Source organism: Grus americana, chromosome 8 (assembly GCF_028858705.1).
Source record: "Grus americana isolate bGruAme1 chromosome 8, bGruAme1.mat, whole genome shotgun sequence".
In the NCBI taxonomy this organism is placed as follows: domain Eukaryota; kingdom Metazoa; phylum Chordata; class Aves; order Gruiformes; family Gruidae; genus Grus; species Grus americana.
Window position 1 is genome coordinate 29,505,221 of NC_072859.1, and position 23,444 is coordinate 29,528,664.

Consider the following 23,444-nt stretch of genomic DNA (forward strand, 5'->3'; position numbering starts at 1 on the left):
CGCTCAGCTGTCGCGCGCCGCCGTCCGCGCGAGGGGTCTCGGCATCGCCTCGGCCTGGGGGAAGCGGGAGGAAGGAGGAGGGGGCGTGCGCAGGCGTCTATCGCCGCTGTCATCATGCAGCGCCGGGTGTTCGTGGTGGGCGTTGGTATGACCAAGGTACGGGGCTGTCCGCCGCGCCGCCAGCCGGCGCCCTCCCCGGTAACGCCTGCGCGCTGAGGCTGTGCGGCAGGGCAGAGCGAAACTTGGCGCTTGTGTGTGGAGGGGGGTTGGCCCAAGCGGATCTCCTCTCGGCGGCGCTCCTGAGGCGTCTCCTTGTCGGGCGTCCACTGGTGGCTGCCTCTGCTGAGGGGAGCGCGGGAGACGGCGGCGTTGTGGGAGCCGTGCGCTTCCTCCCCAGGGGGGGATGAGGCCCCTCACGAAATACAGTTGCTGTCTCAGGAGCGCGTTTGCAGAGAGGAGAGGCGCGTGGTGCCAGCCTGCGGGTCAGGCCTGGGCGATAGCGGCTCCGCGCAAAGTTCACCTTTGGTTGGTGTGTCGGGGAGGGCGGATCGGCGGCCAAGTCAAACGTTTTGAAGCTCCGTTGAACGGGTCGATATAACAGGCTTATAATGGCCCCAGTGTGTCCCCGTGTCACTGCAGTCCCTGGTGAAGGGCTCGTCCCCTGCTGTGAGGGGCCGGGGAGCCGATGGGCCCGGGGAGACCTGGGCTGCAGAGCAGATGTCCTACAGATATTCTGCGGTTCTGTACCTGGTCACTCGGGTGCCAACACAGAGTTCACACAGCATGGCACGTTTTCAAAGAGGAGCAAAAGCTAAAGGAACCTTTTTTTATCTTGGTAGATAAAACTTAAGATGACTTTGATATTTACCAGAGTAGTCAGAAAAAAACCCTCACTTTTTAAATAACTTTTTTTGCATGGGTATTTCTCCAGCATGTGGTGTGATAGGGGAGGAAATCAAAGGCGAAAGACTTTGTTCTGTTAATTGTGCTTATTGAACTGGGTCACAGAATGTAGTTTTGGAAGTTACTGGACATCACCTTAATATCATTTGTGATGTACTCGAGGAAGGAACAATAGCATGGAAGACACAACTAAAACTTGTCAGGCACCATGTTGCATCTTAAGCATTTTATTATAAAGTCTTTTAGTATTCTCTTTTTTTAATCTTTATGATGTAATGTCTGCTAAAAATTGGTATACCTCTCAAAACACCAATCCATGTTTCCTCTGTGTGTAACTGTCAGTTCCACCAACCATGCCTTTCATTTTCAGAAGTGGATTATCTCAGTTACCAGTTTAGTGTGATTTGAGAAATTATCAATACTCTTTTTTTCCTCTTTGTTAGCCCAAATAACCATAGTCACTCTTAGAGACTTTTACACTGATTGATTCACTGACTGATTTTTCTTATGACCTTCAGTATGAAGGTTCTCTGTCTAAATTAAGGAAAGGAGGCACTACAGAAAGTACAGCTAAGTGTTGCAAAAGACTGGAGTTGGGGAGGTAAGCATAAGGAGGCAGCAAATTAGCTTTTATATACTAACAGTGAACAACAAATAATTTGTAGAACTCTAAGTAGTTAGTAGGAGGATTTTTTTCACCAGTGACACTTTTTGTTAATAAAAATGCAACACATGTATTTGTTGGTGGATTCTAATGAGTAATACTACAAAGAAAGGAGAAATACCACCTCTACTCCAGGGGTGAGGTACGATGTGATTTGCAACAAAGTGGAATAAGCCTTGAGAATGGGAGGCTTATGTAGAATTAAGTTCCGTACAAAGAACAAGCATTTTCTTGTTACAAATAGGAGTATAACAAAATAAAATAGAAGGGAAGTATTTATCAAAGCCTTAGTGAAGATTATGTCATGTATTATAATGAATCAGTGAAGACCACAGTTATTCTGTCCCACCCACAGGCTTTGGACAGGGTTATTGTCCATCTCCATACAAGTCATGGATCTTCTTTAAGACTGAGCAAAAATGGCCCCCAGCTTCCATAAAACTGGACTATTTTCTGTTTTTAGCCATCACAGTGTCTGGCACTTGGGAATCGTGCAGATTTTGCGCATGCGCTTTTGGGTCAATTAGATTAAATTGTTTGTATTATTTAAAACTGATTGTTCACAAACCTGTTTCTAAGTTAAATATGAAGCTTTTAAATATACTGATTTGAGCAAAAGATATGTTAAATCTCACTGTGATTTGTTCTTGGGGGTTTTTTTTGTTTCCTTTTCTTTTTTTCTTGTCAGTTTGCAAAGCCTCATGAGGAGAGTGTTGATTATCCTGACATGGCTAAGGAGGCAGGTAATTTAGTAATAAAGCATTTTGTTTGATTGCTGACACTTTAAGTCTTACAGTTAATCTTTTTCTTATACATATGAAGGAACAGCTACTGTTCAGTAAATAGATACATATAAAAAGGAAATTTAAAACTGATAAAAACCCCCCACTTTCACAAAATCCATAACTGACCTGTTCAACTTGCTGCCTTCCAGTGCTGAAGTCAGAAGGATACCTTAAAATTGCATTGGACACTTAAATAATTTCATATCTACCTATATTATTCAGACATACTTTCATTTGGACAACCTTTGTGCATGAACACAGAATTGATTGCATGAAATTTTCTGATAAAGGAGCTTGTTTAGAACTCAAAATACTGCAAAATTGCCCTTATGAGAATTAAGATGCATGACCATATTAACCATTCACATCATCTAACAAGGAATTTTTACAGCTCGCTCTCTTTCTTGTTTGTGAAGGCATGAATCATACATACTGCTCTAGGTTTGCTTGTTAGGGTTGCGAGAGCTGCTTTTTTAAAATTTTTTTTCCCAACTGTTAAACTTTTTTTTTCAACTTTTAAACTTTTTCTTAGGCAAGAAGGCTTTAGCTGATGCTGGGATTCCTTATTCAGCAGTGGAGCAGGCATGTGTGGGTTATGTTTTTGGTAAGTAATGTAATTTGATTGGGATGTGACATCCATGACATTTGCAGACATCTGTATCGATGAAGCTTATCCACATCTGTGTGGATAAAGTATGGAGGATCCCATCAATTTCAGGTTATAATATTTAATTGTGTCAGTTTGATCACTGAAAAAGGTCATTTTGAAAAAGTTTGAGACAGTTCTATGTCTGTTTATTTGTGTGTTGTGTGGAGTTACTGGGGACCAAAGCCAGCTCAGGCTGGGTCACTGCTGCACTTGCGCCGCTTCTTGTAAGGCTTGTTCTCTGTTGGTTCAGGTGGTTCCCTCTCAAGCAATTCCCATAATATGCAACTTAAATCATGGGTTACAACAAATCAAAAGTATTTCCATTATAATCTCCACCCCTGGTCCCCTTGGGCCAGGTTATAGGATTTTAACATTGCAATTAACTCCTCACTTTCCTCCTAGCCTGGCTAGCAACATGGGGTTCCTGCTATAGTAATTCCCATAACATGCAACTCAAATCCCAGGTTACATCAATTTAAAGGTATTTCCATTAAAATGTCCACCACTGGTCCCTTTGGGCCAGGTTATAGGGTTTAACATTGTAATGAACTCCTCCCCTTGCCTCTGCTCTGGCTTGGACTTAGCCACAGACTGCAGTCCCTTAGGGGTGTACCTGCTCCAAGTGGAGCCTCATCTATAAGGCACAGTCTCTCCAGGGGTGTACCTGTTGCAGCTTAGAGTTATCCACAGCCACAGTCACTTTGAGGTGCACCTGTTCCAGCGTGGCCTTCTCCATGGGCCACAATCCCTTCAGAGAGACCTGCTGCAGCACAGACAAATCCGAAACACATCCCCATACTAGCTACTATGAAGAAAATTAACTCTATCCCAGCCAAAACCAGGACAACCCTCAAACACATTTCTAGTAGACACCCTCAGCAGGAGCTTTTAACTTGCAGTCACTGCTCATTGTAGTGAGAGGAGATGGTGTTAAATGATTGGTTTGAACCTTTTCCTGTCACTTGACAGATGTCTGATGTATTTCTCAAAGCAGTCAAAATCAGATTTCTATTACGGGGAAATATGTTTCCATTCCAAAAAGAGTTTTCCATTTCCTTTCTTCCTGTTTCTCTGCTAATGACTGTACTGTGGCAACTGAAGTAGGGTCAGTCAGCTGTGATACCTGTAGCAGCTTCCAAGCCACACCTCTAAGACGTTTCTGTCCAGTTACTTTCCATTGATTCACGGCCTGTTATCACAGAAGCAGGACAAACTTCTGTTTTTAAAATCTGATGATTTTCATCTTGTTTCTAAGGTTCTTGTACTGTGGATATTTGAGAGACATTCTCAAGATGACAGTTCAAAAGTTCAAGTTTACAGTTTAAGTGGTAGCATTGCACGTACACGGTGGGATTTCTATTTGCTAGTGAAGTTTGAGTATGTACCTTATTTTAATGTTTTGTCTCTATAAAGGTGACTCAACCTGTGGACAACGGGCCATCTATCATGGTTTGGGTTTAACTGGCATTCCTATCATTAATGTTAACAACAACTGTGCTACTGGATCAACTGCTTTGTTCATGGCCAGACAACTAGTAGAAGGAAGTGAGTTGTTTTGCTCTGGGGCTGGGTAATACATATTTGATATTTCTATAAATATAACTTGAATGAAGAACGGAACTAAGGAATGTGTGAGTACTCTGAGTTGTAAATGTTCTATCCTCCTAGGCAAAATTGTGTTTTCTCCCTTGCTCGGCTGAAAAGGTTGGTCAGTTGTACATACAAATATAAGATTAAGCACTTAAAAGAGTAAGACTATCACTATGAACTACAGTATTATGTGTGCACTTAAGAGACTATGTCTGTGATGCAGTAAGATGGTGTATATGGATATAAATGTACTTTCCTGTGTCATAAGCAGTATGAATCTAGTAAGTAAAAGCCAATTAAGTTTTTTCTGGAAAAATTGTTTGGAGTAGTGCAGAACAAGTTGCAGTATTGCACTGCAAGACACTGCAGGATGAAAAGGAGAGAAGAATCTGCTAAAAAGCTTAGCTTTTTTTTTCTGTTTTTTTAACTTGAAGTTAACACAAGTGTTTGAGTAATGCATTTTTGGAAAGGAGGAGAAGAGAGCAATGCCTTGTGACAGACTACACTTTGAACTGACAGATGAGTGTTTCCTTCTGTTTCTGCATTTCCTTTGTGGACTTTGATACTTTCTTGCACTTAAATGCTAATGTTTCTGTAGTGAAAACTATAGTAACATTCTGGATTATTATTCCAGTATTTGTAGCAGCAATGTAAGTGCTTGGTCACCTAACATAATTGCTGTCAGTTTAAAAATAAACCCAACCCTCTAGTGATCTGTCATTCTTCAGTATCAATATGTTTGTATCAATACCATTCCCGCCCCAATCTGACTCTCTTTCAAAAATGAAGAAAGGCAGAAGAGGAGCTGGTAGGTGTTTATGTATATTTCCTGTAATTGAATAGTTGGTAGTACATAATGTCATTTATAATTACATTGTGTTTTAAATAGCCACAAATTTTATTTTAAGGTTTGGCAGATTGTGTTTTGGCACTTGGCTTTGAGAGGATGGCAAAAGGATCCCTTGGTTCAGGTGTAAGTGTCTGAAACACTTCATACATTTCATTGTATTCATAGATGAAATAGACCTCCTCATTCTCTAAGACATATTCTCATAAATATCAGTTGCTTTAAGATGTTGATGTAGATGATTGCAAAATAAACCATTATTTTGATCCATGGAAACTTTTAAATGAGTTTTATGATTCTGGTTGCAGCTATGATATACAAATTTTGCATAGAATGTTTTAGAATTAATTTTATGTAGTATGTCATGCTTTTAATATTTTGCCAAGAGTACATTAAAGGCAGAGTTAATAGGGAATAATGAAAATACCAGATAGAATACTGAAGCATTGAACAATCAAAGTGTCTTTCTCAAAAGGACACAGCAAATTAAAGAATCTGGGTCTTCTGGCTTTTGGCTTGATGCTTACTCACTTGACCAGTTAACACACTTTTCCAAAAACTAAGGGCTTCTGCAAACCTTTCTTTCTTGTCTCTTCTTTGTTTTTACTGGAGAAGTGTGGGGGTTTTCTTTGTATTTTGCATTATGGCAAGCAATATTAGAGTCCATATGTCATTTAACTACAGAACTGTAGTCCCTGGAAGGGCACTTATTTTTTGGTGATGTGTAGGATCTTGACAGGCTTGAGAGGTGGGCCCATGCGAATATCCTGAAGTTCAGCAAGGCCAAGTGAAAGGTCCTGCACATGGGTCAGGGCAATCCCAAGCACAGCTACAGGCTGGGCAGAGAATGGATTGAGAGCAGCCCTAAGGAGAAGGACTTGGGGGTGTTGGTTGATGAAAAGCTCAACGTGACCCTGCAATGCGCACTTGCAGCCCAGAAAGCCAACCATATCCTGGGCTGCATCAAAAGAGGCGTGACCAGCAGGTTGAGGGGGGTGATTCTGCCCCTCTACTCCACTCTCATGAGACCCCACCTGGAGTACTGCGTCCAGCTCCAGGGTCCCCAGTACAAGAAAGACATGGAGCTGTTGGAGTGAGAACAAAGGAGGCCACAAAGATAATCAGAGGGCTGGAGTACCTCTCCTGTGAGGACAGGCTGAGAGAGTTGGTGTTGATAGCCTGGAGAAGAGAAGGCTCCAGGGAGACCTTATAGCAGCCTTCTAGTACCTGAAGGAGCCTACAGGAAAGCTGGCGAGGAACTGTTTATCAGGTAGTGTAGTGATAGGACAAGCGGGAATAGCCTTAAATTGAAAGAGGATAGATTTAGATTAGATAAAAGGAAGAAATTCTTTACTGTGAGGGTGGTAAGGCACCGGAACAGGTTGCCCAGAGAAGCTGTGGGTGCCCTATCCCTGGAAGTGTTCAAGGCCAACCTGGGCTAGTGGAGGGTGTCCCTGCCCATGGCAGGGGGGTTGGAACTAGATGATCTTTAAGGTCCCTTCCAATCCAAACCATTCTGTGATTCCATGAACTGCCAAACTTGATAATATATATAGAAGTTTGGGGAATAAGAAATGTTAAATTTAACAGCTGATTGAAATGAGTAAGAGTTAGCTTTAACATGCTTTATGATATTTCATCTAAGCTTCATTGAAAATACTAATACAGTATTAATTTTATAACTTGGAACTATATTAACTACATGATTTTAAGCTGAGGTGGAAAATACCTGAAGTCCTCTGCTGAAAATAGTGCCTGTGATAGAAATCACATGGGGTGGTCTTTGCTTTGAATCCGTGCAGTGATTATAATGTTAAGCATTTTCTGCTTATTTACTCTTTCTTATGTTGGGAAATTCTGAATGCTTCAAAACACATTACTGAAGTGCAACATACTGTCCAGTGGGATTGTTAAATTATCAGAAAAACCTCTATTTTGCTTGAAATTCATGGCACTTTTGTGGCAGCGTTGTAAAGAAAAGGTAATTGTGACTTGCTTTATAACTATTTCTCTTCCTTTTAGTTTTCAGACAGAACTAATCCAATAGACAAACATATGGAAATTATGATAAATAAATATGGGCTAGCAAGTGCTCCAGTAGCACCTCAGATGTTTGCAAGTGCTGGCAAAGAACATATGGAGAAATATGGTATGTTAAAATAATTTTTTTTCATTGTCCTCTTCTAATGAAGTGATTTAAAAAAAAGTATTAGGATTTCATTTTTTAAAAATGATAGCATTCAGTGTCCTTTTTTTCACCCAAGTATGGCAACTGCAACATCTACAGCTAACACATATGGGAATACATTTGGATAAAGAGTTATCTACAGAAAAGTTGGTGATGTGTAGGCAAACAAAACCATCAGGACACAGAATTAAGGCTGTGATACAGAGTATCTGGTAATCATGCTAGTGGTATGATTTGTGCTTCTGTAAGATCTGTGTGATAAGGTTTCATAACTTCTTGCATTTTTTCCTTGAGTCTTAGGATGGGTAGATAGGCTTGGGACTGAAGTGTTTTACAAAAGCTTTCGGGTATTTGATTCAATATATAGCACTAGGTTGCTGCCACTGCTGTTCTTAGCCCCTTGCCAGACAAGGGAATTGGCTTCAAGGTAACAGGCTGGCCTGTTGAATGTCTTTTATTTGCACTTATTTAGACTTAGACTCCAATATTTCACTGTAGCTGTTTTGCACTGATAGGAAGTGAACATTCAAGTTTCAGTAATATAATACTACCTCAAATAAAATGCACTTATTTTCTGTATTCTTATGTTAGTAAGTGTTAAATATCCAAGTAGGATGTTCTGTTAGCTAAAACTCAACCATATTTAGTAGTCTTTATCTAATTTTTAGACCTAAGTTGAGTTCTAAGAAAAGCCTTGATAACAATGAGTCTCTTGTAAAGATGCTTGTAAAGAACAAATTCTAATGACACAATATTTAAAATGCTATGTTAGCACTGTTTGGGTAAACAGAGCATTTCAACACAGCTTTCTTTCCCCTTCCAGGGACAAATCCAGAATACTTTGCAAAAATTGCGTGGAAGAATCATAGCCATTCAACTAACAACCCGTGAGTTATGTACTCTACCTCTATGTTGAACATATACATCGCTGTTGAAGTCATGCAAAACTGAATATTATTTTTAGCAATACTTTGCAGAGTATATTCTTTATTATGGAATGAGAATTATACCCAGCATAGATTCTCTATCTAGTGCCTTATACTTTGTAAGAACAGCTCTATAGCTGCCTAATATTGTGATATTAGTATGTCTACTGCTAATGGCTGTGCTAAACTAAGATGGCATCTGTATGTTTTCCTCAGGTATTCCCAGTTCCAAAAGGAGTACACATTAGATGAAGTTCTGAATTCTCGCAAAATTTTTGATTTCTTGACTGTCTTACAGTGTTGGTAAGGAGAGGACTTAGCATTGTGAAATAAGTCTTGATGTTAAGACAAATATGGTAGAACATCTACTTAAATAAAAGTCTGTTTGTGTGTAAATTAAAATTTACAGATTATTTTAAGAAAAACTTCTTATAAATAAAAAAAAGTGGAATGTCTGTCTTGACCAAACACTATGTAGGTCCTTGTTCACGGTATAATACAGTATGCTGAAATACATTTTCTACTTTGGGGTGCTCACATCATTCTTTATCTTTTACCAATGTGCATCTGTTGCTGTTAAGTGTTACTTCTTCTCTTCAGCCTTTCCTATATACTCCTGAAAGGTTTGTTGTTAACGATGTTTGTAGCCAAGTAGTAGCTTTGATTTTTTTCTAAATTCAAAAATCTTAATGATATGTTTCTATTTTGATGTCATGCTTTTCAAATGTCTTTTATAAATACTACTGAAAGTGTCCAGCAAACACTGATGGAATTTATAGTTTCAATGGCATCAGCCAAAGAAAAGGGCTTTTTGTTTGTCCTTTTTGGTTTTTTGTTTGTTTTAAAAGATAATTCTATGGAAGATTGACATTGCTAATTTAGAATAATGACATCATTATCTTTCTTTCAATCAGTCCAACATCAAATGGTGCCGCAGCTGCAGTTTTGGCTAGTGAGGAGTTTGTGAAAAGGCATGAGTTGCAGCCAAAAGCTGTGGAAATTCTAGCCCAGGAGATGGCTACTGATTATCCAAGCACATTTAAAGAGAACAGTTGTATAAAGATGGTAGGTTTACAATTCTGCATTCCCTGATACTCCTCAGAGTTTTTTTTTTAAATACCTGCAAGTCCTAATGATACTGTAAACATTTCCATGTCAGTAAGCAAACAAATTATACTTTGTGGTGAATGTAAAAGTAATTTCATTTGGGCAGTAAGCAAAAAGTATGGTTGTGGAATAACAGTAAGAAATTTATAAACAGGCCATCAAAAACCTAGTTTTAAATAAATTATTTAAAGGCTACTTCTTAAACAATTTGAACAGCAAGAAACACATTTCTTTATTTCTTCCATTTATAAGAGTAATGAAACTTAAAACAATTTTACTTATGTCTGTGTAATACTGAGCTGAAATAACCTGTTGGGTATAGTCTTGATTACTTGCTTAAGTAGAAAGAAGGGAAAGAGCTGAACTGCAAAATTTGGATCCCACTGCGAATTGACTAAAATAATTGGATGTTAGTCAAACCATTAGAATACCCAATAGTTTCTACTGCAGTCATGTTCTGTTTGGGTTTCAAATACAATTCTAGTCAGTTGGCTGATAGAAAAAGGTAGCAAGATAGTTTGTGGATTTGTTTCAAGGCTGTTGATCTGAGTCATGCAAAGGAGCAATTTGGCTTGTGAGCAAGGTTGAGAAAATAGAGAATATTCCCCAGAAAAGTTTCCTCATGCGAACAATGAGACTTGGAATGTTTTATTTCTTTCTATGCAACTCATACTGTATGAATATTAAAGGTTGTGTATGTGATGCATTAAAATAAATTAGAATGCCACCTCCTACAGGTTCCTTTCGCTTACAGGATATATAGAAGCACGTTTAAAACTAAGTGTAGAAATAAAATTGCTAGCTATGTTTCTTTAATGATATTTTAACGTACAATTTCTTCTTGTTGCAGGTTGGCTATGATATGACTAAAAAAGCTGCAGAAAAATGTTTTGCAAAAGCAGGCCTAAAACCTACAGATGTTGATGTGATCGAACTTCATGACTGTTTCTCAGTTAATGAGTTCATTACCTACGAAGCTCTGGGACTCTGTCCAGAAGGTAATAGCATCAATGGAGATCATTGTTTTATTAAAATGGAAAGCATTAAAAATACCTTTTTATCTGTTCATATAATTAGAACTTTGAGTTGCCTACTGGACAGATCTTCTGTATTTGGAAGTCTTATTAGCTAACTTCATTAAGAGGGAAAAGCAAGTTACCACTGTAGTAACATAAGGATGACCTGCAAACTCTGAAATTAGTTTAACAAATGTGCATGTTACTGTGATTTCTGAAGAAGTATACAAGGCAAATTGAAGAGCTGGACAGCTATGTGAAATCATACAGCTAGCTTGTGCAGGGGTGGCTCTCTTAGCAAGCAAAGCAAGGAAATTGAGGACTCTTGTGATCTTTCTCAGTATTATGCCCCTTTTTCAGGGATATATACTTACCTACCCCAAGATTTCCATCCATCCTTGTATTACCTTTTAAGAAGATAAAAATCAGACAAGAATTGCCTATAGAAGGCCTAACCAAGTTACTTAGCTTTGATAAGACTTTTTAAAAAAACTTGAAACGTTTTTGCATTTGAAAACAGAGTTAGCAAATTGTGAACATGCCTCTGAAGTCAATTGTGTAACAATGCACAATCTGTCCAGATTAGTTTAATTTCATTGAAGTGAGTGGGTTTACAACAGATTAAATGGTAGTGAAGTTTAGTTCTATGTATGTAAGTCAAACCATTAAAATTCTCTACTGAACATGTTTTTGTTTGATTTCAAATAAACAATGCATTGAACTGCTACTTCACTATTTGATATATTTAAACTCTAAATATATTCTTGTTTTGCATAAATAATCTGATCTAATCTTTCTCTAATTTTAACTAATTTTCAGAAAATATCGTACTCTGTCACTAGATGGTGTACTGTATTCAGTCTAAGCTTTCTTACTGAAACAGAGAAGTTCATAGATCTTCAGGAAGACTTTATGCGTTTGTAGGTCTTCAAATATTTGCCTTTGAATGCTTGCTTTTTACTGTCATCTTTGCTGTGTTTTTATGGTGTCTGCAGTAAAAATGGTAAATATTTGACATTATTTAAATAGGTACATTAAGCTTTTTAGCTTCATTCCTTTAATCAAAGATAAAGAAGAATCCTAATGGTACTCATCTATTTAACCAATAAGTCTTGTGTATGGTCATTTAATAGTGCAGTTCTTACCGCCTTTCAGTCAGTCTGACCCTAATGGTATATGAAACTTATCTTGGAACAGTAGACTAATTAGACACAGAGATTAGTGAAATGGCATAAACCACATTGCAGATTTAGATGTGCAAGAGTAACCTGGTATTCTCATTTAATGTCAGAAGTTATAAGTACAGGAAATGTGGCGGATCTTAATGCAGCCCAGGAAGCTATTACCTGCTTTTGTGGCAAAGGCACATTATTTGCTCATGTTTAACTTGGTGTTCACCAGGAGCCCCGTGTCCTGGGGATCACAAGTTATGACTAACCCCTCTAACATAGTTATCGCTGCAGGTTCAGTAATGAAAAATGAACAGCTTCATTATATTGATTATATCATAATACTGTGTATCAACAAAACAGTTCAACAGCAAATTTAAAAAAGCTTTTGTATCAAACACTAGCCCTTTTACTTCTGTTCCATGTTATGCTTTCTCCAGTGGTGCAAGCAAGTCTCATTAATGTAGTTTGGCTAATTTCAGCCTGCTCTTTGTAAAATCTGAGTTGTAGTATTTCCTAGATTTTAACTGACATGCAGCATCTTCAGTAAGTGACAGCAGAATTGAAAAATCACTTAAAGGAACATTTTTCTGTTATAAATACTGTTTTATAGGAAAAGCATGTGACCTGATTGACAGAGGAGACAATACTTACGGAGGAAAATGGGTTATTAATCCTAGCGGTGGCTTGATTTCCAAGGGACATCCACTTGGTGCTACAGGTAGGCAAAACCATTTCATTTAATCATGCCCGTTAGATATGAGATACAGTTCTTGAGCAGGCAGATGCTTCCACTTGTGTTTGTCTGTATGAAACACGAGGGCTTCGTCAGGATAGAAGGAAGCTCTGGAGTTGATTGTAATTTTCAACTAACTGAAGCATTTGGGCAGGTTGACGGTGTAGGATTGCTAAACCAAAAGACTTGGAGGGTGAATTTGATCATTAGCACTTACGTAATTCTATGTTGCTTTTTTTTTTAATGTTGTTATTAAAGCAACCTGCAAAACAGCTTAACTTTTTTTCTAAATAATTGCTCAATAGTACAACTTCTGCTGAATGTAGTTTGAATAACGATTTTCATATGTTGTCATCCATTAAAAATTCAGATTTTGGAGATTTTTACTGCATCTGAATAGCCTGTACCCTTGTTAGCTGTAATAAAAGCTATTTCTGTTTAGCCTTGGATGTCAAAATATTTATCTGATGTTTACAACAGAAGCTTGGTTAGTCACCGTTTCCCAGCAACATAGCTTTTCCTTTTTTGTTGTTGTTTTGTTTCTTTGTTTTCTTTAAACTGCTGCACTTGCTTCCAAATGAGATGGGTCTTGAATAAAATCTGTTTAGATTTATGAAGATAATCCACCTTCCTTGTTTGGAAAGGAGAAGTTGTCAGAAAACTGAAGAAGAGGAAGCCTTGCAAAACAACAAACCTTAATCTAACCAGCTGTAAGAGCTAGAAAATCTGCAGTCAGTGTAGGGGGGGAATAGTAGGAAACTTTGGAAGATAAACGTTCCAGGTAACCGAGACTGTGGGTGTAACAGGATGAGAATATTACATTGCTAGGTTTGTGTTAATTTTTTGTCAGTTACACAATGATAAATGTAGAGGCAATTGCTGGTACTCATGCCTCTATTGCCAAGGGACGGGGGGAAAGTCACTAAAATGCAGAAAATGACGTGTCTACACACTGTCTGCTTAATTTCACTATAAACCAGTCCTGAGGCTAGCTATATGCTAATCAGAGGTCATAGAAATGGTCTTAAATTTCCAAACCATTCCAGGGCAGGTTGTACCACAGTACACATTCTCTCCTTGAGACTGAGAGAATGCAAATGAAACCCGTTAATTCTCATTTATGACTGGAATTAAGAAACTTCTTGCTCATCCTCTTCGTAACGTTTCAGTTGACAACGCGTAAACGTTGGTGCATAAAATGCAGATTCCTCCTCTGCCTTGCCCAAAGGCCTATGCAGTTGTCTAGGGGAAGGGAGAGGGAGGGACGGAGGTCTGAGGAGGATGGAGGGAAGACGAAATGTGCATGCGGGGGAACTGGATCATAAGCACAGAAATAGCTGATGGAATAGCAGGGGGAGACCGAGGGTCAATGAAATCTGAAATCAGGGCTATAATGAAAAGGGATTCAGCTTCGCTTTGGGCCTCCCAAGAAAATATATTTCTAGGTATCTGAGCTGTCAAGAATTAACTTTCTCAAATCCTATTGCGTGTATTCACTTGATATCTTACTAGGGAAGGAAGTTTATGGACTATACCTGTAGTAGGTTCCTTATTCCATTTACTCAGCTAAGCTCTGTGCTCGATTTTTCAGGCCTGGCTCAGTGCGCCGAACTCTGCTGGCAGCTGCGCGGTCTGGCCGGGAGGAGGCAGGTCCCGGGGGCAAAGGTCGCGCTGCAGCACAACCTGGGCCTCGGCGGGGCTGTGGTGGTGACCCTCTACGGCATGGGCTTCCCCGGAGCCGCCAGGTGAGAGCCCCGCGGGGCTGTGGCCGCCCACAGCGCTTAGGCGAGACGAGACGGTCCGATTCTACCGCGTCATGCGGTGGGAGCAGAAGTGGTGGGGCAGTTGAGGGTCTGCCCTCTGCATGTAGCAGACTTCTTGAGGAGATAAAAAGCACTGTGTGTACAGAAAGGCCATACAACATAGTCACCTCTCAGACTGTATAGAGCAAGAAAATGCACTGCTGAATGAAAATGGACGTTCAGCGTTCCTGTACAGGTCTTGGTTATACTGTCATTGGCAACTTTTGCTGTGGGTTCAGTAGTAGTGTGAACTAAGATCACTTTGTGTTAACTGCGCTCCCCTATCTTCATGTTTCAAAATTTATTTTTTTTAGAATTGTTGTTTGCCTGTGTAGAAGAAAGAAATTGTGCAGTAAACTAACATTTGTTCAGCAGTTGGAACTGTTGTGTACCTACAGCACTGCAGATGTATACAGAGAGTATAACTTACACAGTATTTTATTCCTGATAAACAATATGCACTGTGAGTTTTATGTTATCAAAAAGGGAAAACTGGCCCATAAAAATGGCTTACATGATTTCCTATAAGGAAAAGTCTAATGTTTGGAGGAAAAAAAGCCAACAAAATAAAATGAAAAACCCTTCCAAGAACAAAACAGGCCACGTTAAAATGAATTAACCGAAACTAGGGACTTGCCAAAAAAAGCAAGACATCCATGGGAATAGAGATGCCCACTGCTTTCACTGCTAAAATTGTTACTAGTTTGGTTTCATGAAGAATTCCTTTCAGCCGTATGTGTTAGATGTGGTATTCTAAGTACTTGCTAGAATTTAGGCATGTTACTCATGCAGTCCTGGCTAAAGAATTACACTTGCAATTGTAGCATCCTTCAGAGTCAGAGGAGAATTCTGCTCTGAAGCTGTCTTGCAATCTGCTATAGCTCTATGCTAGGGTGGACAGGAATTGAGAGAAAATACTTAAAATTTGTAAATATACCAGAATTTCATGAGACACTTTTTAATTACACAATTCTCTTTATGTTTTCACTTTCAACCTTGCTTAGAAAGATTCATCTACTCTTTGTGGGTATTATGGCTTTGGTTTTAAAGCTCGACACCAATACTTTGTATTTGCTCTAAAAACCTGTGAACAGTAAAATTCATCATGTGCTGGACTTCCAGAAAGAAGCATTCCCCTTGCAAGTCATATTTGTAATGTCCACTTTAGCTAGACCTGTACAATTCCTGTGAGGTGACAATATAATCTGTGGAAGAGGTAATGAGAGAAGCAATTGAACTTCAAAGGGCTGCAGCAGTAGCTTTTTGTCATACAGTGTCCTGTCCTATCACTTCCGTAGTCTCTAAGAAGTTAGACCATATGAGAAAATAGGTGTGATAGAGGAAAATCATGTCTCGTGGATTCTTTTCGATCATGCTCACACAACTTGGCAGTGGGTGTTGGTATACAATTCTAAATCAGAGGGGAAAAGACTGTTATAGGGAATATACTATTTTCCATTGCTTTGAGCTCTGTCTTTTAAAATATTGTGATTTTGTGGAACAGGGGACCTGTTGCTATTTGTATACCATTAACATTGAGGTACTGCTAGAAGTAGTGCCTGCCTTTCAGGAAAAGCTTTGCATGTATAGGTAATATTTCTCCTGAAGAAATTAGGTCTAGTTTACTACAGCTCACTTCACCTTCATTGATATTGAGAATTTTTTTAAGTCTTTCTTAGGTACAACTCAAAACAGAGAAATCTTAGCAATACTAATTTCATCTTGCATTAGAGAACCTTAAAAACCTTTAATTCTGCCAAAGGCTTTGTGTGTGGGAGACACCTGACACCAGGAGTTGCACCAATGTGTATCAGACTTCAGAACGAAGCAGTGCGGCTAATCTGTTCAGATACCACTTATGTAATTGAATGATGGTGTCTGTTGTGTAATTAAGGGAAAGGTGATGGCATTTCATGTTTATGAAGATACTTCATACCAATTTTTCTACAGTAATGCACGTAGACTTAATCATTGGATTCAGATCTAGCCTGTAATTAGTGCCTTTAGTAATAGCTGCCAAGAATGTACATCAAGGTAAATTCCAGTAGGACTTGACCCAGTTTGAGTTGATCTTTAAAACAATTCTGCTCTTTTTTGACACCTTACAATTTTACATCTTGTTAGTACAGCCTTAGTTTATTGGAAAAATTGATGTGTCATCTTCAGATGAGACAGTCCCTGCTAATGCTACCCTAGGGTAGTGTTAGTACCACACAATAAGTTCTAGCAACATTTCTTAACTTTTAACAATATCAAACCTGACCACAGTTTTGAACTCTGCTGCCAAGAGACAGTAATAATTGTAAACTTGTTTTTCTTTCTACTTGAATTGCCATTTCTTTGGACATCTCTGTACTTAACTTTGGCTCTGGGTGCCTCTGCAGAAATGAAGAATTAGGCTTCACACTGCATTCAGGCCATGCAGGGTGACTGCTCCAGAGAATCAGGATTAATGCTTAGTACCTCTTGTGACAGTTGAGACCCACATGAATTGGGAGGGAAAAGGGGGATTTGTCTTGCCCCACCCCAAATAAAAGGTATTTCTCTGAGATGGTGTGTGTGCTACTCTCTCTTCACACAAGGTGTAGCAATAGTGTTGCTGATTTATCTTAACAAGATTAATGATTTACTTTCACTATAAAATTAGTGTCCTGTCCATACATGCAAAAACACCTAGATACTTGCAGTGATTGTAATTCAAGCTGTCAAGCCCATCAGAGAGTAAGCTTCATTTTCCTGTCATATAGTTGCTCTATACTGCTAAAGTGTTTCAGTGTGGCTGTTCTCGCTGGTGTTAGGCCTATTCATGATAACGTGAAGATGCTGAAAATGTGATTAAAGATATGTAAATAAATGTTTTTTTTCATTTCAGCAATGGCCGTATTGCAGCTGTGCCTCTCAGCGCAGCTGTTGATGGATTTAAGTCACATTTGGTCTTCAAAGAGATTGAAAAGAAGCTCCAAGAGGTATTTGTCTACTTTCTACCTACAACAGGATTTTAATTTGTGACAGAACATGTGTGAAACATGATGAGAATATAGTAGCATCAATCACTTTCTCAGTACTGCTCATTGAAACAAATATTACAGCTTTGAATTTCACTGTGTCAAAAATCTTTCTGTGCTGGGCCATGATTTTAAATTTTTTTTCAGACAGTTTGTATCTGCTTAAGGGTATTTCAGTAAAGGCAAGTTTAGATTGTATGTGAGGAGCTTGCAAACTAACAACAAGAAACATTGTGTTTGGTGTTTGTCGCTTGCTTTTTAAGTGTGATTAGAAGAAGAAATCTCATTTTGTCAGACTTACATCAAGACAAGACTGTTAGGACAGCAGTCGTTTTTCTTAGTTGATAGATTTTAAAATAGATAGTCATAGTTTGTGTGTTTTGTTTTTGGGTTTTTTTAAATGGTTGTTTAAATGAAGCCTAATAGAGGGCTTAGTTAGAGGGCATAGTTATTTCTATATTAGTAGAAAGGGTAAAGGGTTTTAAATTACTTTCTGTTTAATTGGGCAATCTTTTTAATTTAATGGAGCAACCTGGTCTAGTGGAGAATGTCCCTCCCCATGGCAGGGGGGTCGGAACTAGATGATCTTTAAGGTCCCTTCCAACCCAAACCAGTCTGTGATTCTATGAATTCAGACTACTTTAAAATTATTTTGAAGTAAACAAATAATTTGCACAATACATGGTCATTACAGGATGGAGAGCAATTTGTCAAGAAAATTGGTGGAGTCTTTGCCTTCAAAATAAAAGATGGTCCTGGTGGGAAAGAAGCAACTTGGATAGTAGATGTCAAAAATGGTAAAGGCTCTGTGGCAGTTAATTCAGGTCAGTGCTATTTTCTTATGTCATTGCAGAAAAGACATAAAACTAATGAAAAGAATATAAATTCATATTCTGTTTAAGCTATAGTGACCTTGAGCAAAAGTGGTGAAGAGCTATCTTAATTTTAAACTTTTCTTATCACTGACACTTTTAATCCATGATGTTTTGGACCAAGAATTAAACATCTTCTACTCTGAATTCTGTCTAAGATGATTGCATGTTTTCTTAGAGGCTCCAGACCAATCTGTCATATGACTTTTACAGGAATCAAAATTAAAAAAAAATAATAAATTCAAACCTCAGGGGTTTTGTTCTCACCTCTTAAAATTTGGGCCAGAAGTGTAATTCATAGCTGTTTCTTCACTTGCTTTGTGGGAGACACTGGTAGGCGGTAAGCTGGTCTATCTTGTCAAGTTACTTCTGCTCTGCAGCTAGTTAAGCAATGAAACTTGACTGATTTCAATACCGTACCACATAAACTTCAAATTCTGCTTTAAAAAAAGGCAGACTTAAATAAGACATTCCATAAAAGTATTGGAAACAAAGGATTTGTAGCCTTGCTGTGAAAACGGCTTGTCTCGTATCTGGTCATACATCCTAGTAATGTAAATAAAAAGCCAAAGACAACAGTCTGTCTTCAGAATCTCATATATCCATGAACCTGCATCATAAAGCTTTTAATTAAAAATATGACAGGGGATTTGATTTGGAATTCATTGATCTAAGTTATTACAAAAAGAAAAGCACTGTTTTCTGTTTTAGGGACAACATTTCATCAAAGAGTTAAGTTTAATAATGAGTGTAGGAAAAGATGTGTGCAGTTTTTAGCCCTTTGTTGTATACATTAATATTTCTATCAGAGCTTATTAAAATAATTTTTCAGTTTATTTCTGACAAAAAGATCCTAAAAATTTCTGGATCTGAATTAATTCAAATGAGTGCTTTTAGAACGCACATGTTGTTCCCATTGAAGGAGAGGGCAGGAAATGCCTGAAATTTCAGTGATGAATATCTTCAGAGAGTGTCACAGGGCAAAACACATTTATTCTGAGTTGATCTCAATACTAGCAAATTTAAGCTTGATAAAACTGAAGACAATTCTCTTGCTTGCAATTAACATGCTGTCTGATTACAAGTAGATTGTTATTTCTTTTCAAAGAATGAAGTTGCTTAGCACCTTTCAGAAAGGTCCATCTTTCTTCAGTATTGGGGTGGTCTGTACTTCAGGGTGGTCCAGAAGCCTATTGGCTATTGGGTGATGTCTTGCTGATATCTTTATAATGGCCCTTATTTGTATGTACTTCAGGTACCGTCTTGCTAACCTGTAGTATCAACAGATTCTTCATGGAGTTGCAGCTTCTATTACTGTTTCATCTCTCAGTTTGAATCTTCATAGTCAACTCTGTCTTACAGATAAGAAGGCGGATTGTACAATTACAATGGCTGACACTGATCTGTTAGCTCTCATGACTGGCAAAATGAATCCTCAGACAGTAAGTATAGCAAAGATAAGAGGACTGACTTGTTTGTTCGTTTTGTGTGTGTTTAAGATGAGATCATTTCAATAAATCCCCTCCTCCATAACTGCCACAGCTGATCTGAAAAATGACAATTCTTGATTTTCTCTGAATAAATTCGCCCAAGTAAGATTAATCAAGAAAGACAGTATCTACTCTTCTGAACAGGTACAGATCATCTCAGACATCCTGTAGGTAATCCGCAAAGGGATATATAAGTGCTTGGTTTGCAGAGAAGAGAGGGAAACTAGTGTTTGCAGCCTGACTTAAGACAGGAGGAATGTTGGCCCTCTGTTCGGAGAGCTTTATGCTTATAGCTGGCATTAGTGTAAGGAGTAATCTTGATGCTGAAAAATAGGAATTGAGGTGATCATTCACTGAATGACTATGACTATTTGGGGTTTTTATTCCTTAGTGTGTCAAAAGCAGCCACAGTATACAAGTAAACCAGAAGTTTAAGTTAATTTTAAGTTGCTGTTCTGTACTTCTAAATTCGAAATGCTCTGGGTAACATTCTTTTAAGTTTTTGATCTGGTAATCACAGAATAAACAAGAATTTTCACAAACTAAAGTATGTCTAGGAGAAGTCTGAAGGTAAAACACATTATAGAAATGTTGTAGTTGTACATGTAGGAAATTCAGAAGCAACTGCAATTTTACACCTACAATTTGGATAATTTACATTTACATTTTATTACAAGGTTCAGAGGAAAAAACCCAAATCTGTAGTGTGTGCTTCACAAACTAGATTTGTAAAATTGAATTCATCAGTAACAAAACCAGTAATGGCTGGGGGGGATTTGAGTAAGAAATCACTTGTGGCATCTACTGTACACTATTGCTTTATCGTCTTCAATTGAAATAGCGAACTTTTATTCTATGAACTGTCATCACCAAAACATTGGGTATTCTGCCCTGCTTTATATACAGATCCATCATTACGATAATCCAAGAAACAAGCAACACCAAGTTTATTCTCTTTAGGTGTCACAAATATAGTAAGCGTACAACTTTCTCAGTTTACTATTCTGCCTTCTAGTGTCAGACAATAAATTTGTTGATGAATGTGAGATATTTGCTAGAACTGCTGGAATTATAAAACTGCAGCCCAGGACATGCACATACATAATAGCCCATAACTTTTGGGAGGGGTGCATTTGGGGTAATGTGTTGTATTGCATTTCATATAATCTTTCTTTCTTTTTAGGCATTCTTTCAAGGCAAATTAAAGGTTTCTGGGAACATGGGCATGGCAATGAAACTTCAGAATCTACAACTTCAGCCAGGCAAAGCTAAACTTTGAGCTCATTAAAGTAAACAGTTAGTTCTTGATATTCTTGACAAAAAAAGTAGAATGAAACTAGACATTATCAATAATATGGCGCAGGCTGGGTTTGATTGGACCTCTCACCTAAATTCTGTGGTTAGAGACCTTAATTCTCTTAATGAATTCCATCATTTTCTCTGTGGCAAAGACTTTTAGGCTAAGCTTGAAGCACTAACTCTTACAAATGGTATATGGGGGGTATTTGTGACAATTTTTATTTTAATCAATATGAACAATTTTATAAAAACTTAGAGATGAATGAGGCTGCTTACTGTTGATCAGGTTAGTTGGGAAGGGAATGAGGAAGGTTATAAATAGTTTGACATATCAATCCAATAAGTTGCATTTTTTTAAAAGCTGTAATAGGTCATACAAATGCTTTCAGACTTCCAGTCTAACAAATTTGCTTAAATTAAAAGGATCTTATAAAGGGGATCTCTAACAGCATTTTTTTAGAACAGGCTTTAGGAATTTGCTATAAAATACTTTTCTTATTACTACTTTGGAATTAAAAAATAAATATCCAGAAGTAAGTAGGAACTAGAACATTGCTTTGAGATTCACAGAATTTGAAAATACTTCACCTTGAAAAAAGATCAGGTTTGCCAGGAGAGCAGAGAGGGAGTATAACCAACATTTTACCTGTTTTCTCCTGAGAAAATCTGATGTTGATCATTATGAAATTCTTATCAGTAATGTAAAAGCTTTAACTTCTGTTTTGGGAAAATGTATTCTGGTTGGAAGTTTAATAGAAAATTAAATATACTTTTCCTGTTCTTCTGTGTCTGTTCCTCAGATTTGTAAATCTGGATTTCACGTTAATGCACTGAATTGACTGTTTTATACAGGTTGTCATGAAGGGTGCCTGCAGTCATCCATTTTTTCCTCCTCAGGCATTGTCAGTAGATACTCTATAAACTACATCTCAGTCTGGTATATACACATCACATCCTCATGTAGGTGGGGCATGACTGAGGAACTTAGGCAAAAACTTTCACTTCCCTGGTTTAACTAAAATCATAATAAAATGAGCTAATTCAAGCCAGTCATTCTGTTTATTTGGTGTGAACTGTTAGCAGATTGCTGAGCAGTAAGAATAACTCTACTGAATCAGATCAAAATTTGATCTAGCCCACTGTATTTTCTGACTGCTGGGAGGAGTATTAAGATGGCCCAAACATCTGTTTACCCAGAATACTTTCCTAGCTGCCAGTGATTTTAATTTTTTTTTTCCAGCTCACAAATTTGAGCCAGAAGTGGTATGTCACTATCTGAAGTCCTTGGTGAATAGTTTTTCATGAGTTTGTCCAGTCCCTTTTTGAATCCTTGACAGCTTTTTAGCATGGGTCAAGAATCTCTGTAGCTTACCTATACATCATGTGGCATTAAATTTATTCCTTTTTATCTTATACACTGCAGTTTTATTTTATACCTCTTAGTTGCTTTTTTTATTGTTTTTTTGTTGTTGTTTGTTTGTTTTACTGGAAGAAACAGTGAAGAGCTTTGAAGCACTCCTGGTATAATCTTGCCCTATCACCTTCAGGCTTCACAGCTTAAAGAATAGGACATTCTATTTAACTGTATCACATGGAGAGGCCCTTGCAACCTTTGGTGATCCATGTATCCTTCCTGTATGCTGCATTCCAATTGTCCTATGTTAAAAAGCTTTCAAGATCCAAGAGCATTTTCTGCTTTTACTTTTCTTTCCCCAGTTGTTTTTCTGACCCCTACTAGTTTTGAGCTAATGTTTTCTTAGATATCTTAAAACTAGGGCCTCATTTCTTTCATATTAACTCAGTGCTTATTTCTACACTGTGAAGCTGAAACTTTTTTTTAAATTATTCCACATGCATTGTTTTATTTATACTGAGTCTCAGCTGTCTGTTTTACTGTCTGTGCACTCAGTGTTTAGACCCACCTGCAGCTTTTGTACTCAGCCCTCATCTTTAGTATCTGGATGAATCAACTTTTATCCCCACTGTTCATCTTCTTTTCTAAAGGATTAGTTTGGTGTTGAATAGCACAGATACAGCCTTGCTCCAGTGAAAACTTCTTAAAAGGCAATCTGCTCATATGAATCGGGTTTCCTCTCGTGTACTTGTTTATTGACTTACCCAAAGAATTGTAGTAGATAGAAGTCATGTCTTTCAAACAAAAGCAGCATTAGCTCTCTACAAAATAACATTTGCTAATGTATCCACTGCTTTTTTTCCTAAATTCTTGCCATTTGTCTTGTGGGGACATTTGTCTAAAGGGGAGTTAAGGGATTGCAGCAGTAATTCCGTACTGAAAAAAATTTGTTTCTCTACACAGTTGCATATGCACCTTTTCATTAGCAAGCTTTGTCCTCCTTTTGAATCACTGATACCACCAGAAGAGCTTTAGGTAGATG

At 38.0% G+C, this 23,444-nt stretch overlaps 1 protein-coding gene across 1 annotated transcript; it reads left to right on the forward strand.

The window, feature by feature from the left end:
- The first annotated feature begins 21 nt into the window (after window positions 1–21).
- SCP2 (sterol carrier protein 2) lies at window positions 22–21,828 on the forward strand. Its single transcript, XM_054833300.1, has 16 exons — window positions 22–156; window positions 2,256–2,310; window positions 2,885–2,956; window positions 4,415–4,546; window positions 5,500–5,564; window positions 7,461–7,587; window positions 8,450–8,513; window positions 8,769–8,855; window positions 9,467–9,617; window positions 10,510–10,657; window positions 12,458–12,565; window positions 14,172–14,325; window positions 17,255–17,348; window positions 18,082–18,211; window positions 19,622–19,701; window positions 20,933–21,828. Exons 1-16 carry the CDS (start codon window positions 115–117, stop codon window positions 21,026–21,028), a joined length of 1,605 nt encoding a protein of 534 aa, XP_054689275.1. The 5' UTR covers window positions 22–114; the 3' UTR covers window positions 21,029–21,828.
- Window positions 21,829–23,444: the final 1,616 nt, after the last annotated feature.